This window comes from Megachile rotundata, chromosome 3, assembly GCF_050947335.1.
Source record: "Megachile rotundata isolate GNS110a chromosome 3, iyMegRotu1, whole genome shotgun sequence".
NCBI classification, from domain to species: Eukaryota; Metazoa; Arthropoda; class Insecta; order Hymenoptera; family Megachilidae; genus Megachile; species Megachile rotundata.
The window spans coordinates 8,427,465-8,445,962 of record NC_134985.1 but is presented as its reverse complement, the minus strand read 5'-3'; the positions used below and the strand labels follow the sequence as shown (position 1 = coordinate 8,445,962).

At 31.5% G+C, this 18,498-nt stretch overlaps 4 protein-coding genes across 15 annotated transcripts; 2 read left to right on the top strand and 2 right to left on the bottom strand.

Moving 5' to 3' along the window:
* Positions 1 to 282: 282 nt before the first annotated feature.
* On the top strand, positions 283 to 3,259 carry LOC105662823 (uncharacterized). 9 transcript variants are annotated; one of them, XM_076529329.1, is made up of 10 exons: positions 288 to 601; positions 698 to 780; positions 839 to 1,009; positions 1,421 to 1,489; positions 2,051 to 2,312; positions 2,391 to 2,482; positions 2,601 to 2,633; positions 2,691 to 2,784; positions 2,850 to 2,904; positions 3,075 to 3,259. In XM_076529329.1, the coding sequence occupies exons 2-9, from the start codon at positions 728 to 730 to the stop codon at positions 2,877 to 2,879; spliced, it is 804 nt and encodes a 267-aa protein (XP_076385444.1). In that variant the 5' UTR covers positions 288 to 601; positions 698 to 727; the 3' UTR covers positions 2,880 to 2,904; positions 3,075 to 3,259. The 9 variants fall into 9 exon arrangements, with proteins under 9 accessions (XP_076385443.1, XP_076385440.1, XP_076385442.1 ...); XM_076529326.1 differs by having other exon boundaries at positions 309 to 601; positions 2,556 to 2,633; XM_076529325.1 differs by having other exon boundaries at positions 284 to 601; positions 2,051 to 2,482.
* Positions 3,260 to 3,616: 357 nt separating this feature from the next.
* Yeti (yeti) lies at positions 3,617 to 5,740 on the bottom strand. The gene is made up of 3 exons (XM_003704594.3): positions 5,435 to 5,740; positions 4,709 to 5,098; positions 3,617 to 4,624 (listed from the first exon to the last, which is right to left on the bottom strand). Exons 2-3 carry the CDS (start codon positions 5,067 to 5,069, stop codon positions 4,110 to 4,112), a joined length of 876 nt encoding a protein of 291 aa, XP_003704642.2. The 5' UTR covers positions 5,070 to 5,098; positions 5,435 to 5,740; the 3' UTR covers positions 3,617 to 4,109.
* Positions 5,741 to 7,441: 1,701 nt separating this feature from the next.
* On the top strand, positions 7,442 to 10,717 carry HLH54F (basic helix-loop-helix domain-containing transcription factor HLH54F). 2 transcript variants are annotated; one of them, XM_076529781.1, is made up of 3 exons: positions 7,442 to 8,013; positions 8,180 to 8,506; positions 10,320 to 10,717. In XM_076529781.1, the coding sequence occupies exons 2-3, from the start codon at positions 8,183 to 8,185 to the stop codon at positions 10,515 to 10,517; spliced, it is 522 nt and encodes a 173-aa protein (XP_076385896.1). In that variant the 5' UTR covers positions 7,442 to 8,013; positions 8,180 to 8,182; the 3' UTR covers positions 10,518 to 10,717. The 2 variants fall into 2 exon arrangements, with proteins under 2 accessions (XP_076385896.1, XP_003704634.1); XM_003704586.3 differs by having other exon boundaries at positions 7,451 to 7,933.
* Positions 10,718 to 15,265: 4,548 nt separating this feature from the next.
* Positions 15,266 to 18,479, bottom strand: LOC100875412 (dynein axonemal light chain 1). Of its 3 annotated transcripts, none has more exons than XM_076529777.1 (3): positions 17,420 to 18,479; positions 16,492 to 16,737; positions 15,266 to 15,951 (listed from the first exon to the last, which is right to left on the bottom strand). In XM_076529777.1, the coding sequence occupies exons 2-3, from the start codon at positions 16,688 to 16,690 to the stop codon at positions 15,533 to 15,535; spliced, it is 618 nt and encodes a 205-aa protein (XP_076385892.1). In that variant the 5' UTR covers positions 16,691 to 16,737; positions 17,420 to 18,479; the 3' UTR covers positions 15,266 to 15,532. The 3 variants fall into 3 exon arrangements, with proteins under 3 accessions (XP_076385892.1, XP_076385893.1, XP_076385894.1); XM_076529778.1 differs by having other exon boundaries at positions 17,439 to 18,479; XM_076529779.1 differs by having other exon boundaries at positions 17,466 to 18,479.
* Between the last annotated feature and the right edge of the window lie 19 nt (positions 18,480 to 18,498).

The window sequence follows — 18,498 nt, the reverse complement described above, 5'->3', positions numbered from 1 at the left end:
ATCGCAAATAATGGAGATAAATAACTTGTCAACCCATTTAAAAAATATTTTATTTATAAATGATATTTTTATATATAACAAAAATAAACTTAATAAATTAATTAAATTTTAGTTTTTAATATTAATTATTTTTTATAGCTAAAATTATTTGAATGAATTTTTAATTAATTAAAATTATTGCATTAATGCATTAATTGTTATCAATTTCGTGAACATTCTGACAATACAAAATATGACACGAAACGTTAAGTCTCACCGGAATGTCAATAATTCAGATTTCTGGTTAACGCAGTTTGTGTATTTTAAAGCGAACGATGTCTTTCTTGCATGAATAACATAACGTGAAAAGAAGAGAAAAACGAATGCAGCATTTTATGCGATTTTTTCGATTATTGACCTCGAACTGTTCAAAAATATTTTCGACATGAACTGTCAAAACAACGCCTTATAAAATTAATAGGTTATACAAAAATTTTGTTCAAACTAAAAAATACAAGATGATAAATTACAATTGGTAAATCAGCGTCAACTGAACCGCGTAAAATGAATAAATCGCCAGAAGAACATGTATCCAAAACCAGGAAAAGAAGAAAATGTTAAGGTTTGTTCCTCTTCCGTGATTACAGGAGGTTAATGAAAAATCAATAGAAGCAAGTATCGCGTGATATAATAAGTCATTAAAAATTGTACCATTTAGGTAAAATAAAGATTCATAAAGTAATAAAAAATGCGAAAGACTTGTTTAGACCCAGAATGTCCAGCAAACAGACAAATTGCAAGGTACTTGAAAAATTTTGTAAATTGTAAATATTCGAATATTATGTTATTGTTCTTGCAGTACTAGCAAACCACCGAAGAGTAAACATAAAAAAGGAAGACCTTTGTGTCATAAGAATTGTCCAACCAGCTCGAAGACTTCGATAAAACCGCGAAAGAGATCTAAATGTGCGAGGTCCAAGAAGAGATCGAAAGAACGATCGACTACGTCGAAAATTAAATATTGCAAAAAGTACTTTATATTTTATCTACGCAAATTTTAAACTTCCATAGTCAGCAAATTAAAATATTTCAAACTCCCATAAATAAAAAACCTAACTTAACCTAAATCCAAAAATTTTGTAAAATGCCGTACTATTAACGCCTGAATTCTAAAGATGTCCTAGCACTAACTGTAAATATATTAAAATGTGCAAATTTTAAACTTCTTAACTTCCATAGTCAGCAAATTAAAATATTTCAAACTTCTATAAATAAAAAACCTAACTTAACGTAAATCCAAAAATTTTGTAAAATGGCGTACTATTAATTAACGTCCGAATAGTACGCCATAATAGACGCCTCTAGAGAGACGTCCTAGCAGTAACTGTAAATATATTAAAAATATTTTTCTCACGTTGGTAGACCTTCGTTTAATTTACAGTAAAAAATGTCAAGCTTCGAAGCAGTACGTGGAAAGTTCAACGTCGGTACATGTGCCGGAGAAAATATGGTGAGTGATAAATAAATTATAGTCTTTAGAACAGCCACTTACATACTTTGCGAGAAGTCATTCGAAGCAACAGATCCTTTTCAACCTTGCATTCTTTAAATCCTCGTTCCCATGCCATTTCAGTGATTCAGCAAATAACTACCGATACTAAGGAACATTTGATATATCATTTACTATGCAATAACCATGCTAAACAAGGTGATAAAGTGTATAATGATCGTAATGGTTCAGTTTTACGTTTCAAAAAACAGTGTAAAATGTATTTATCGATGTCTCTGGAATTACCAACCTTTAAGCTTTTATGCACTTTTAGGTGAAATAAAATATTCTAAATTTTGTTCACTTTGTTTCGTTTACAATTAAAAATATTTTTAAACTACTTAACACATAGACAAATTAGAAAATATTCAGTTTTAATGAAAGATCATAACTGCAAATTTATATATCTTTTAATTTTCATTATTATAAAATATAATTTTTGTAAACCTTCTTTTTAGAAATTTTGTTTTTGTTAACACGCTCTTAACCTAAAGTCTGAAATATTTTATTCTTTGATTGCAGCGTAAGCAGTAAGGACTCAGTGAGACTGTGTACGTCAAAATTACCCTGCAAGGATCCACGACCTGGAAGAAGAACAACTTGCAATTGTCGTCCACGTCAAACTGTGCCAGAAAAGAAACGGCGGTCGAAACAGTACAGTCGACAGAGGAAGCTTTTGGCGCCACTTTGTATATGTGTTAGAACATCCAGCGTTGACACTTTCAGAAGAGACACCTGTCCAATTCTTGCTAAATATGGCGAATGTTGCTGCAGAAGACACCGAGTATGCAAATATTTCAACTGTTATTTACAACGCATCGCTTTAAATACGTATAAAAGCCAAATGAAGTGTTTATTACAGAGAAAGCGAAGTAAAAGAAATGAAACGTCGATGACACCCCGAAGAGATTTAGGAACAAAACGCAAATGTCACTGCCGCCCACCGACATCTAGGTTAGAATTATTTAAATAGTAAACGATCTATCGATATTATAAAGATAATAACATTTTCACGAATAACACTTAGGAACCAGCAAAATATATTTTTAAGAGGATTATCCTTCTTTCGTAGAAAGATGCCGAAATTCAAACGTACTTCTAACAAGTCAGTATACATTTACGATTACAAAAATATTAGACATTTATAAATTGCTTGTTTTAGTCCAAAACCAAATCCACGACCGCGAGCTAGATCGTATCCTGCCGAAAATTGTGCTTCCAGAAGTTGTTTGAAGAATCGAAATAAAAGATCATCTGTAAGTATTAAAGCACATGAAGAAAAATAATGCAGAGCTGAAGTAATGTTCTTCCTTTATTTTAGGAGAGAAGGAAAGTGAAATTTTACAAATAAAGATAATAATAGACTGATATTTCTAGTAAGTGTTTTTTATGTATTTGTTTACAAAATCAATGATAATTATTCTAAAAGATATTTTTGATTTATGAGCTACCGGTCAGCATACTTAATAATTAAGTAATATCAACATAAATCAATACAGCATAAACGAATTAAGAAGTGTTCAATGCCAAGAATTATTTATTACAGAACACTTAACCAACTAAAGATTTGTTTCATGGTAAAAAAAGTATATCATCAAGCAAAGGACACAACATAAAACAGCAAGACTAATAAAAATTTTAGTCTATAATTTTGGCCACGTGTTTGTAGACCTTGTCATAATTATACAATGATATAAAGCCAATATGTAATATATAAAGATGAACATGAAATAGTTGTTAAATATTATTATTTCTCTTGTTCAATGATATCGAATAAACGTAAAGAAATCTCGTATGTATGTGTGAAACATATTTTACATGTATCTAAAAAAATGTAAGCTTAATTTAAAAAATTACAATTTTTTGCGCAGGTATGTTAACATAACTTGAAGTTGAATATTTTTAATAAGTTTCACATACTGCTGAAAAATAAACAACTACTGTAAACCTTCATCTGCGTCAATAATCTACGACTTCATTTTGCATTTCGTCTAGAAATATCGTAAATATGTTTTAAATGACTCGCCTAAGACAGTGATTTTCAACGAAATAAAAGTCATGATTGTTTCTAAGACACATATTCATAAGTATTCAGTCATCATTCAAACGGATTTTATTAAATACCTATACTATTTATACTGCGTCAATCATCCTTTTTCACTGAAACAAAATAAAATTATTCTGGAGCTTGATTAGAATATATCTGCTTCTGAAGCATCAAGCTTCAAACATCCTGCTTCGATGCGAAGTTCTGAGATATAACGGATCGAGACAAAGCTCTCGGATGGTAAATTAAACTATTACATAACATACTATATTATTTTCAATACACTGGAATGATCAGTCTCTTCTCACAGAATTGGCTTTCAACCACTTCATAACTAAATCCAGCCAATTATCAAGCCAAGCAAGGCTATCACATTTTTATATATGTTGTGAGATATTAATGAAAGTTTGAGGAATTAGATTAAGTATGTGATATAAGCGCTCAGAGCTGATTAATCTAACAAGATATTCTCTTAGTATCATCTCTGGCTCTCATTGCTAGGGAAGATACACATACATGTGTTAAAACAAAAATTCACCGCGTACTGCGTCTGTTTGCATTGCGTAACTGTTTTTCAATTTCAAACTGTCGTAAATCAGCTCTTTGTAAAAAGTCTTGACGTTCCAAATACCCGTCTTTGCCTTTATTATGAGTACTAATTTCTTCTTCCAAATTTTCTTCTTTCTTATAATTATCCCAATCTAATTTGGATTTCTCTAGTGTACTGATCTTCGCCTTTTTTCCAATTTGAGTAAGAACTGACGAAATGCCTCCTAAACCAGCTCTTTTGAAACCTCTTCCTTTTCCAGATCCTCTTCCTGCTGGAGCGGTGGAATTTCCAGTCTTTTCCGAATTTTCTGCAGATGAAAGTGTTAATCTAGCTTCTGCTGAATCTATTGGCACTTCCTTTTCAATCTTCACCTCTTCTCCAGCAAATTCAAAAACTTTAGTTATCTTTACTTTTTCCTCTACTTTTGGCTTTTCTAAAGGTGGTGATTTCTCTTTTGATTTACTTATTGCCTCCTGTGGCTTAGATTTAGATACAATTGCTTTAACAAAGAAAAATATACATATATATAGCATTACAACAACATATCTTTGTAATAACTAACATGTTATAAAATTATACTTACCCGTATCTTTCATAAAATCAGCCCAAAGTGAATCAGCTCTTTTCTTTTCTTCTTCTTCAGTAAGTTTTTTCGTCTCTTTCGACTCTTCCTTTTCTTCTTCTTCCTCTTCTTCCTTCTCCTCAGATTTCTTTAATTTTTTTCCTCGTCTATGCTTCTTAGACTTCGACTTTGTCACCTTGTTTCTCTTTGTCCCTGCTTTCTTTGTGGTTTCCCGTTTATTTTCATCGTTTTCATCTTCAGGACCACTTTCAGCATCACCTTCAGATTCTACCTCTGATACAGGTTCACTGTCTACACCATCAGGAACATAGTCTTCATCGTCTTCATCAGAATCAGAAGGCAACTGATGTTCTTCAGTCATATTCAATTATAATTTAATTGGTGATATACCTATAACAATACATCGTGATAGCTTATTTACCAATCAATGGAACAGAATCAAAAAATATTTGTTTATGAGTAAATTTATTAATTCTATTAAAATACACATTGCGTTTATTTCCTTATATCGATATTTGAAGTAAAATTTATCAAATATACTTTTATCCAATGATTGTTTAAGTTTGTATTAAACAAACTAAGCTCTGTATTTTAGATAAGACACGCATTCGAACTCGAGGTTCCGTATACAAATATACTACCTAACCTCTTTAAAGCACACAATTCCACATACTAATAATTGAAAACTAACAAATATTAATTTCTCATCGTTATTCTAATACTTACGACTTTCCTCCAAAAACACGACCTTTTATACTAAAAATTCAGTGACACGGCCAACTGGTTTCCGGAACTTTCGTCAGAATATTTGAAACGTTCTTCTACTTTCGTTGCTCACCACTTATCCGTAGCTCACTAATAACAAACTCTGAACAAAAATCGCTGGAGTTTTAAAAACTGGTATAAACAAACACCACCGAATGAAAGAAAATCGCAGAAAAATTAACAATTGAACAGTACGAATCGCCTTCTGATTCGCAAATACTTTCGACCGACATCATCAGCCATTTTCATTGCGAATAAAGCGCTATCTTTAGAAGAAACAGTAAACTGAAATGCTTATTACATTGCATAAGTACTAAAATACATTACGACTTCATTTAAAAGAATGTACTATATTCATTATTTAGTAGGACATTTATATCACATACAGTTTTTAAATTGTTTAAACAATTTTCATCTTCTTAGATGATTATGATACCGACATCTGTGTGCAACTATGTACAGCTCTCATATTCTTGATGAATGTACAGAAATAGTTTTACAAATTTAATAATTCTTTATAAAGAAAATTATATTCAAAATTATATTCAAATTTATATTTGATAATCAGTAAAAAGCGAATTGATGTATTATTATATATTGCATACTATGCTCTCATTTTGTTTTAATATTAAGTGGAAATCTAGTTTAACATTTATTTATAGGAAGGCTTCGCCTACTTGTCTCAATACAGGTTATTCGTTATAAAAATTTCAACAAATTAAAGGAAAAAATCTTGTTAATTTTTTTTAAAGAATATTTGATTTATATAAAAAAAATTAGACTGTCAAACATTTAAATTTAATTGTCAAACATGTTTTGTTTTCTTTTTTATTATTTCGCGGGGAATATTTAAATATTTCATGTAGATATATGTGTAAAGAGTAAATTATTAAAAAAATAACATTTAAAGTTAAATGACAATAAAAAACTTCCAAATAGTTTGCTAAAAATGAATCATAATTATAACATTTTTAAAAATCACTCGATATTCGGTTCCATTAAAAATTCAAAATAAATTAATTTATTTAAATAAATTTTACATTACTATATAAAATTTACATTCCATTTAAAAAAAAAAAAAATTTGTTTACGAAAGAAAAATGATAAAATGAAGATCTATAATAGAACAAAAAATGTATGATATAAATCAGTATATCTTTTCAAAAGTTACACTAGTTTTTCTGTTTTTAAGAATTTCGTCCCAACTAATCATTTACAAGTATCTTGAGAAACGAACATGACCAATTACATGGAAAGGTATCGAATTGCGAAGGATTTTCACGAATTTGTCGAGCAATAAGTCACTAGCTCCTTCAGGATGTTAAGTAGGATCACTGGGGTCACCGCGAGCTTTATGTTACAGGATCCATTTCGAATCCTCCTTTCAACGAACTGGTTGACAGCTCGTTTACAAGGATTTTAACCGGATTAATAGATCAAACAACCTTTTTTTACACAAATGCAGATAAAATCGTGGGAAACAAAGATGTCGAACTGCAAACAATTTTTAATTTGCAATTAATTATTCTGGTAAATTATTTTATCTACAAATTACTTTATACATGATGAGACATATAAGTATTTTATATATTTTATTCTATTTACATATATTAAATGTACATTATTTATGTGTAAGTTAGTCACATATATAAAATATTTAGAACAAGAATAATTATTTTATTTATTCTTATTTACATTGTATTTACATTCTCATCTATATTGAAATATTTAGTATTATTTTAGTCTTCATGAATGTGATTTTTCATTACAAAATAATTTTTCAAACTTGGGCTAATGACCATGGCAGTCGATGCCCATAACACTAATCGTCATCATCATCATTTTTCAAATTAAATTGAAAATTAAAGTCACTTAATTACAGTACATTTAATAACAGTATCTAACAATCTAAATTATACATTGCAATATCTTTTATTTAGAAAATTTATTATTTTTCTTGAGGAACAGTAGGTCCAACGTCAAGGTCCTCGAGACAAAAGAACGTTCATGTCAAATCTAAAATCGTCTTTTTAAATAGCAGGCAATAAAAAGTGGAACGTCGCGGATATCCGGAAGAAAAACATTTAGAGCAAAGGTCAATTCCGTAGCAAAAAAACATAATTCGTAGACTGACATCCCGAAGGGAGATAGCAGGCAAGGATGGACCAGGTGGCTGCAGATGACGCAGAACCAAACTATTGGACGAGAACCTCTAGGAAAAACGAAAGAGGAGGACCAAACGAAATGAAGATGCTTTTGGAAAGCTCCGCCCGATTTTCAGGGCGTCTCAAAACTCCCTCTTCTCTACCAATGCTCTTTTTCGTTCCTCTCTTGCCTCTCCTCACAGAACTTCCTCCTCTTGGTCAACAGTTTTGACGTACAATTAGTTTCGCGTGAGCCGTCGTGGTATTTCGATAATAAGTATTTCAGAAAAGGTCGAGCTCGTCGGAAAAGATCAAGGTCAGATCTTTGTTCTCAACCCTTTGAAGTTTGAAAAAGAAAATCGTATTTTCTTGCAAGTTAGAGTGAGGAGAGAGCAAGTTAGAGGATAATTTGTGACAAGTTTTTTCCTTTCTTTAGAGATTTATTATTTCTTTTGCAAATTGATTTCACCGAAAATATGTGACACTGCAAGTGACTGATGGGCAGTAACTAAAATTTAGTATATACTGACGAGTAGTAAGAATGACGAGTGATTAATTGCAGAAAATGCCAAGGAAGCGACGTGCTTCGACATCGACGTTGGAAGCCGACGAGGACGAATTCGGCTCGGACGAAAAGTACAGCAAGGACGAATTAGACAGCCGTGCACCAAGAAACGCGGCGAATGCGAGAGAACGCGCTCGGATGAGAGTTCTGAGCAAGGCATTTTGCAGATTGAAAACCACTTTGCCTTGGGTACCGGCTGATACGAAACTTAGCAAGCTGGACACCCTTCGACTTGCTGCGACTTATATTGCACATCTTCGCGCTGTACTTAGGGATGACGGCGATGCGCATTCGGAAACGACTAGATCATTATCTTTGGCTTTGGTAAGTTTTCGTATTAATTAAAAAAGTCATTGAAAAGGACTCCTCTGGACACAGAGGATTGTACATAGAAATTATTATCAAAAACTAGTAAATATAGTCTGAATTAAAATGCATTTGAATAAAAAAAATTGTTGAGAATCTGTCGGTTTAGTGACAAAAAAATAGAAAATATCTTTGGATTGTCATAATGTTCACGTTTACTAGTTTTCTAAATCCGTTCTTTTAAAGGCATAGACAGAATTATTTCGACAATATAAAATAACCAGAAAATAATTATTTAGTCAATCGTTAGTAATGAAAAAAGCATTTGTCCTTCTTCTAAGGTTCTATTTATAGAAATATATAGTAAATCATTTTAATTTTTGTACGAAATTATATTCTACGATTCTCTAGTTTAAACCAAAATTTAAATGATCGATAAACAAAGTTTAATAAATAAATTATAAATTTGCGTTATTAAACTATCGTGATACACTCATTGTTCAAAAAAAAAAAATTGAATAATACAAATTCTGTCAAGAAAGATTAATATCAGAATATAAGTATCTGAATAACTTTTAAAAGTAACTACGAAAAAGTTTTTTTTTATTTCTTCGATTGCAATTTCCCCTACTTCGTAAAATAACAGAATCCAGGTGGGTCCAATCGGCGTCGCAGCGTCGTCTTTGCAGACGCGATCTCTGTTTACGTCTCTCCAGGTGGATGAAATCACTTTTAAAGCTTCCACCCACCCTTTCCACCATTATAATTCTAACTTAGTTCTGTTATTTGAAGAACGCCTCTCCACTCATTTAGCATCGCGTTTATATTTCTGTTGTTTTCATCGACGAGAATTATTGCAGTTTAATATAATCGAAACGGTGGCAACGGCACGTTGTTCTTTTCGGGACGAATTGTTTTAGGAAAATTATAAAAATCATTCGCATTTTTATTTTACTGTACCGACTTTTATCCATTGAACGCGATAAATATATATAGAGGTCTATTTTCTTCAAAAGCTTTGAAATATTGAAATTTGCTATGTGGTATACCTATCTCTACGGATGTGCGTCAATTTCACGCGAGTGTAATGTAAATGAAATTTTTAGTAAATTAGTTTTACCCAGGCAAAAATTACAACAATAATAAATATGAATGCACCGACAATACCTTATAAACGACGGACTTCGCTAGTCCGGAGTCGCACGCGGCCGACTTAGCCGATATGCCGGGTTCGGACCCGGGTCGCAGTACAAATCGCGGTTCGCAGGGTAGAGGGAAGTAAAAATATGAATGTAGAATATTGAAGTAATGTACTAAAATATTATTGAATAATAAAAACTTTCTATAAATATCTCATATTTTCATTTCTTACTTTTAGTGTTTAATTATATTCTAAGTCGTTGTTTTTCTTTAATACGTATTCGTTCGTACGTCAAATTGACGCGTGTTCGTAGAGATAGGTATATAAGAAATGTCCGTAAACCTAGTGCTAAATGTTAGGGACGTTTTCTATATGTCGATCATTGGTAGTAGGAATTGAAATTAAACGAAATTGAATCGTGGTGAAAATGTGAGCCAGATTCGTATTTTAGTTACGTGCGTCACGATATTTTAAGGCAAGGTTAAATCTAAATAAAAGAGTGAAAAAAATTAAAGTGGTCTGGTAAATAAGTGAACGAGAGACGATATTGTAAGACAAGGTGTTAAACCTAAATAAAAGAATCAACAAAATTAAAGTGTTCTGTAAATAGGTGAACGTTCCTTTAAAAATGAATGTTCCTTTAAAAATAAACGTCCAAAAAGATGTTAAAAAGTAACAATTCTGTTACAGTCGTGGCCGTTCGCACTTCAAGGCAGCAACGCTTCGATGTTGATGAACAACAGTTGTAACGTATCATCTTCAACGTCCTCGAGTTCTAATCAGTACCGTGGTCAACAGGGAGCCCACGAGATTCAGAATTTCCATCAGCCTGCTCATCAGAGCATGTCAATGCGTCACAATCACGAGCCACAGCTCTCCTATTTCTAATACCACTTTCAAACGAAAGGATTTAAGCCTTTTATCACGGTCCACGAGCGGGTTCGGAATCTGTATTTATTTCGAAGTGCCTTCAACTATTTATTGATATAATTAATGACTTGAACATTAATATCGCATATGTTTATTATTATTTGTAACCAAAGTGTAAAAACTAGTCTAATAAAGTATTTCTATAATTCCATATTAAATTTATGGGTCTTTTCGGAGCAAACTAGTCTAGTAAAGTATTTCTATAATTCCGTAATAAAATTATGGGTCTGTTCGAACATCGCTTAGAATTTTATTACAATCGGAAGAAAACTTGTTTCTTGAAACGAGTAAAGTATGGTGAAATTATCCTAAAAAAAAAAAAATGAATAATGTTAGGTTTAATAATGTACGTAGATGTAATTAACTATTTCCCTTTACGCATTGTTTCACAAATGAGTCTGTAAAAATTATTTCTCTCGTAAAATTCAATAAGGGACGAAAAAACAGAGATTCATAAAATGTGAAAGATGGTTTGTATTGACATGTGAGGATCTTAAACGACATGCTCAACCTCGGTCGATTTGTAAATGGAACAAGATGTATTATTTTAGTCTCAGGTTTACACAAAAGGCCCTTCGCGCTGTTTATTTAACTTGGCGTTCTTTATCCTTCTTTCCTTACCACGTCCTTTCCGGAAGCAGCTCACATTTTTTCTAATAACATCGACTGTCTTTGAATTTTTGCGGTATAATTAATACTCTTGAAATTAAAAAGAAATGTTTAATTATTTCATTTAATTCTTTTTAGACTTTTTAATAAATGTTAAGTCGTAAAATGTTTAATATCGAATTTGTGCATGGAATCTTTAGAATATTAATTACAAGTTTTAAGGATAATGTTTTAATTATTTGCATTTAATAATTAGTTGCAACATTTTGTGAACTTTTTCATGGTACATCGTATTTAACTCTAAACGAGAATTTGACGATATATATTAGGTTGGGGAATAAGTTCGTAGCGTTTTGACATTTTCTTTTTCTTTTACAGCGACATTTTGCAATTTGCAAGAGGTTATAATATTCATTCGATAGAGCTCTTTCTGCTCTACAAAACTGTGTTAATCGTTTTTTTCAGTAGATTCATTCGTCATTACTATTGAGGCTCAGAAATGGAATATCAAAAAGGTAAAAAGCAGCATTTTCGACACCTGCTCTTCTTCGCTTTTTATTGCGGCCAAAAAGTTGTGAAAAGTTGTGAAAAGTTGCTGAAACAGGCCAGGATATTTGCAATGTATACGGAGAAGGTGTCATAGGTGAGTCGACAGTACGGAAATGGTTTGCAAAATTCAACCTAAGGTTGGGCAATAAGTTCGTAGCGTTCACTTCGTGATGCATCCAGGCTCCCAATTTTTCGACAAATCCCATTGAATGGAGATGATTGAAAATAGTTTTGTGGTCACAGTTCATTTTTTCGACCAATTCACGACTATTTTGAGGACCATCCTGCTTCACAAGTGCTCGGAGACGCTCTTCGTCGAACTCAGAAGGTCTTCAGCTGTGGGGCGGGTTTTCGACGTCAAAATTGCTATTTTTGAATTTTGCAAACCATTTCCGTGCTGTCAACTCACCTATGACACCTTCTCCGTATACATTGCAAATATCCCGGGCTGCTTCAAGCAGATTTTTGGCCGCGATGGAAAGCGAAGAAGAGCAGGTGTCGAAAGTGCTAATTTTTACCTCCTGCATATTCCATTTCTGAGCCTCAATAGTAATAACGAATGAAACTACTGAAAAAAACGATTAACACAGTTTTGTAGAGCAGAAAGAGCTCTATCGAATGAATATTATAACCCCTTGCAAATTGCAAAATGTCGCTGTAACAAAAAGAAAATGTCAAAACGCTACGAACTTATTCCCCAACCTAATATTTAAAATTTGAATATATATTAAATACTTTTACTACATATTATACAATCATTAGTATAAATTATACTGTAGTTATACCTACAGTCACTGATAACCATAAAAACTATAGCTAGCCTGTAGGTATTGTCAGTTCCTGTTTTATATGTGAAGATTAAATAAAAAATGATACACGTGGCGCCGTCTAGCGTCACTTGTGGGAACTAATGAAACTGCAGTTTCAAAACCGTGTAGTTCACCCTGTTCTCCGAAGAGATGGCGCTGAACGTTGTATTTCCGTTCATGACGTCACTTCAACAAAAAACGCGCGTAAATTTGAATTTTAAACAACATATAAGAATGAAACTTTTAAAAAAATATGAAACTGTTATGTGTTCAGAACAGTTCGCACATTATAGTGATAAAAGTTTTTTTGGTAAAACAGGAAATATTTTTCGTTTACGTCCTCAAAAGCTGTTCTCACAGTTGTTTCCTTCTGGAAAACGCTTATTTGCAAAATCTTGCAGAATTAATAAATATATAGTAAATGTGTAGCATACTAATCAATGAAATCACTATTGTATGTATGTATGTATTTATTACAGCCTTGCACTCAATAAAATCAATATTAATTAAATTAAAAAAAAAATAGAACTAGTAGCGCCATCTCCTCGGCGAACAGGGTGAACTACACACTTGTGAAACAGGTCCTTAATTAGTTCCCAGATTCTACCACTAGACGGCGCCACCAGTATCGTTTCTGTGGTGATCATCAGAGTCATCGTCGATCAAGAAGAATTTTTTTTCAAGCCATCGATAAAGAAGATTTCTATTTATATTTGACATTCAATTTTATTGTTCAATTGTATATTTTAAAAAGAAAAACGTTCGCTATTCATTCCTTAATCAAATTTAAATTCAGCAACACGCATTTCAAAATCAATATCAATAAATCAGTTATTTTTGAAGTTTTAATCTATTAACTAATTTTAAATATAGAGACGCATTCTCTATATTTCTGTGGCGACGCCTATTTCCGGCGTGAAAGCGCAACGGAGAGTGCATTTCCGCGCGTAGGAGGTCCATTCTCTCGTGGAACGCTTAGGCGAGTTGACGTGTTTTACAGTTATTCATAGTTAGTAATCTCTGCGATTTTTGTAGTGCACGGAACGTGTATACAGACTATTTAGCCCGCACTGATTTTGTTATGATTAATTGTTACTAAATATATTTGTTAAACATAGTTACCCAGTTTAAACGCAGTAAAAATTATTTACCCCTTCTCACGTCGGTAAAGTAGAGTTCCCTATTTCCTGGAGCAGAACTCTACATTTCAGTTCAATTCAGTTAATATAATTGATTTTATTAGTTTAATTAACTTCAATAGGCATTAAACTACATTGGAGTACAAAACTAATTAACTACCGAATGTTTTAACTATATCAAAACATTATCAATTTTAAACAATTCCGTGGCTAATGAAAGTATCTTGTAGATGATCTATCGATTAAGTTAATTCCTGTTTTGCATTTGTAGATAATGCCAATTTACAATTGTTTTCTTTTATTGAAATACACTTCAGATCCAATACGGACCTATATGTGTTTATCTTTATTGAATACAAATATAAATTCTTTTAACAAATTAACAAAAATAATTTTTATATAGAGTTTGTTTTTTTCTATATTTAAAATAGTCAATTAATATTAACTTTCAAAAATAACTGACTTATTGAAATTGATTTAAAAATATGTGGTTTTGGATTCAGATTTGATTATGGAATGAATAACGAACGTTTTTCTTTTAAAAATACAATTGAACATAAATAAAATTGAATATCAAATACAAATAAAATTCTTCTTTATCAACGGCTTGAAAATAGAATTCTTCTTTTCCGACGATGACTCCGATGATCACCGCATTCATATCTTCACTTTCGCCATCTGGTGGCGCGCTATAGGAACTAATTAAGGACCTGTTTGAAAAGTGTGTAGTTCACCATGTTCGCCGGAGAGATGGCACCACATGTTCAATTTTATAGAAAATTTATTTAATATTGATTTTGTTGGTTTAATTAACTATAATATACATTAAATTACTCTAGAAATCAATAATAATTAGCTACAGAATGTTCTAAAAATATTAATTTTAATATGAATTAGAAATATCTACTTTTAAGATAGTGGACCACACTACTAAACACCATCACTTACAGAGATATTATAGATATGCATTATTATAATATAATTACACTTCAAAATAGAAAATCATTTTTATTTAATATAGAAAGTCATATGTATTACATAGTCTTTCAAACTGTGTATAAAAATTTTACAAAATAAAACATCAAAAAGATTTAAATAGAACAAATTGTTTCAATCTAAAATGTGTGTAAAATAAAATCATGAAATATACATCAAAATAAAGAAGTATAAATCAAATACCTCAAACATTTTCAAACATTTCAGCCACACAAAAGAGACATGAAATATGTATCTAAAAAAAACAACAGTATAAATAAAATAAACCAAGCATTTTTAAATATTTCAATTATTTAAAATAGACATGGACTATGCATAAAAGAAAAACAAATGTATATAAAAAAAAATTGTAACATTTAAAAATGTTCAAACATTTTAAACATTTAAAATTATTTAAAAATTGCAAAGATTTAAAAATATTCAAATATTTCAATCGTTTAAAAATGTTTATACATTCTAACGATTTAAAAATGTTCAAATATTTCAATCATTAAAAATATGTTCAAATATTCTAAATGTTCACAAATGTTCAATCACTCTAAATATTTAAAAGTATTTAAATACGTCAATCATTTAAAAATGTTCAAACATTTCCATCATTAAAAACATGTTCAAATATTCTAAATGTTCACAAATGTTCAAACACTATAAATATTTAAAAGTATCTAAATATGTCAATGATTTAAAAATGTTCAAACATTTCGATCATTAAAAACATGTTCAAATATTCTAAATGTTCACAAATGTTCAAACACTATAAACATATAAAAAAGTCAATCGTTCAAAAATGTTCAAACATATCGATCACTTCAAAATGTCCAATAAAAAAATTTAAAAATATTGCAACGTCCCGATCAATCAAAACAACACCTCATTCCAAAGATTTCTGCGACTGCGAAGGACTATCAGTCTGCAACTGAGTGACGCTGAGTTCCGTCCAAATAACGGGTTCACCATCCAACTTCTCCAACGTTGGTAAACGTCTCGCGACCTCTGCCCTCCACTGTTCCACCTCCATACTCTCGTACAATGGATTTCCAACAAAGAGTAGATCCTGAAGATTAGCCAGTTCTTGGAGCCTGTTGAATTCGTGCCACTCTCTTACTAAATTGTTCGACATATAGAGCACGCGAAGATTCCTCATGTAGTTGATTCCTTTCATCTTCTCGATCAGATTATACGAAATCCATAGTTCCCTCAGGGTATCGCCTAATGCCTCCAACCCGGAGAATGATTTAATCAGGTTGCGACCCAACGAGAGGATCGTCAGATTTTTCAGGGTTCCGATTCCTGTCGACAAATAAAAGTGTATTAATTTTGAGGTTCTTTAGAAAACTGCTTACTTGTCATCGGTTCTTATCGGGTTTTAAAAATATGGCTGAAAGGAGTACTAGTATTATACTTATTGACTTATGAAATTAGAGTTGAAATACACTTTGAAATTAGAGTTGAAAAATAGACAAAACTTAAATTAATACTTTGATAATTTGTCCCAAAGAAAATCAACACAGACTTAAAAGGAACTAAATTAATATACTCTGCAATTTAAAACAAGAAATTTGTAAAGAAACTCATTTGTCTCTTGTTAGTTTTAAAGACTTAAAGTTTAGAGTTTAAATAAATTTGAAACCACGTCTGACGTTAAATAAAAATTTCGCAATACGAAATATAAATAGTAAAATAAAATTTTGAATTTCGTTATATTTGTACAAATATTTTTCTTAAAATTTTGAGTGCATTTTACGTGCAAAACATGAGTGTGTCTGATTTTAATGAACCTAGTTAGTGTTTTGTTTCAATAAGACTGGAGAATTTATAAAACAAAGATACCTGCAATTTTCTCGATCATATTGGTCGACAGTGAAAGCTTCTCACAATTGACTAAAGTCGCCAAAGCATTGTCCATCTTCTCTATGGGGGGCCACTGAAAGCTCAGGATAACTTCTTTAGCGGTGGAAGCTTCTTGTCCATTCTCCTCTTCCCATCGCCGAATCGCTTCTTTACAGGTGGTCGGTTTCGCATTCGCCATACTCTCCGTTCATAATAGAATTTCTACGGTTCTCCGTGAAATTTCTCCTGTGAAAAAGGATTTCTGACCAAAAACAAGCGTGGGGGATCCATATGTGGTACATAGTGAATGATATATACAGTGTTACATATGCTTTATAAATTACGAAGTTTATTTTTTGTAGCTTTGATGCTGATAACTCGATAAATTATTATTAGACATTGAGGAATTACGTTGAGTATTCTGCAATTTTATTACCTTGCGAAGAAATTATGGAACAGTTCGTTTTGGTGGTTCAAAGTTATGGTATGTCATTTTTTAGGATTTATACAATTTTTTGACGAGTACTTGATTACTGAGTTACAGATTCATGTGAACTTTTAATTAATTAAAAGAAGCAACAGCAAAATAGAATTTTTATTACTGTGATTTTAAGGAAAACAAGCTGCAACATTTTATTGAAGAAATATATACTACGTATTACACATTTTCTTACATTTTATTTACAAATATTGTGCAGGTGCTGTAAATATATTTTTCTTGCAATACAATTTCTAACAAAAATAATTATCAAATAAATTATCAAATAATTAGACAATTTGTAATAGAATCAAACTTAAATAAAATACACACCAAAATTACCGAAAAAGAAGTAATAAATTACTAAAAAAAGATCAGATATTTTACTAAATTAATTCTGTAACGAATAAATTTTAATCCCTATTAAATTGCGTTCAGCTAAGGATTTACCCCATAAAATCAACATTACTTCGATCCCGTGAAATTAATTATTCACCCACGGAATCCTTTCGGTGTTTTATCCGATGATTGTATGTAAATTGCATTTCATCACAATATACTCTCTTCTCTCTCTTTTTTCAAAAATTCCACATTTCATTGGATTATCGTTTGTTATCTTTTACCAAAGCGTTCGAGGTTACAAGAATTCGACATTCGTTTTCCTTCGTGGCAGACTGCCACGACTGGAGCCTGGTAATATCTGGCACCAATCAAAATAATCGATTCACATGGACGCATGCGTTTGGCGAGCATTATTTATCAACCAAACGTCGCGATCGGATTTACGATGGATATTAACATTGAAATCTACAGCTTTCCGGATTGCGTGCTTTCGACGAAGAAAATTTCTTTTATCGGTTTTCCTTTAGAAAATTTCAAATGCAATTGAAATTTCAAGTGAAATTTAACACTGGGTTTACGGACATTCTTACTATCACTACAAACACGCGTCAATTTGACGCAAGAACGAATACGTATTAAAGAAAAACAACCACTTAGAATATAATTAAACACTAAAAGTAAGAAATGAAAACATGAGATATTTATAGAAAGTTTTTATTATTTGATAATATTTTAGTACATTACTTCAATATTCTACATTCATATTTTTACTTCCCTCTACCCTGCGAACCGCGATTTGTACTGCGACGCCGGGTCCGAACCCGGCATACCGGCTGAGTCGGCCGCGTGCGACTCCGGACTAGCGAAGTCCGTCGTTTATAAGGTATTGTCGGTGCATTCATATTTATTATTGTTGTAATTTTTGCCTGGGTAAAACTAATTTACTAAAAATTTTATTTACATTACGATCGCGTGAAATTGACGCACATCCATAGAGATAGGTATACCACATAGCAAATTTCAATATTTCAAAGCTTTTGAAGAAAATAGACTTCAATATATATTTACCTCGTTCAATGGATAAAAGTCGGTACAGTAAAATAAAAATGCGAACAATTTTTGTAATTTTTCTAAAAAAATTCGAAACACGTTAAAATGACACCCCTTCTTCTTTCACCCTTTTTACC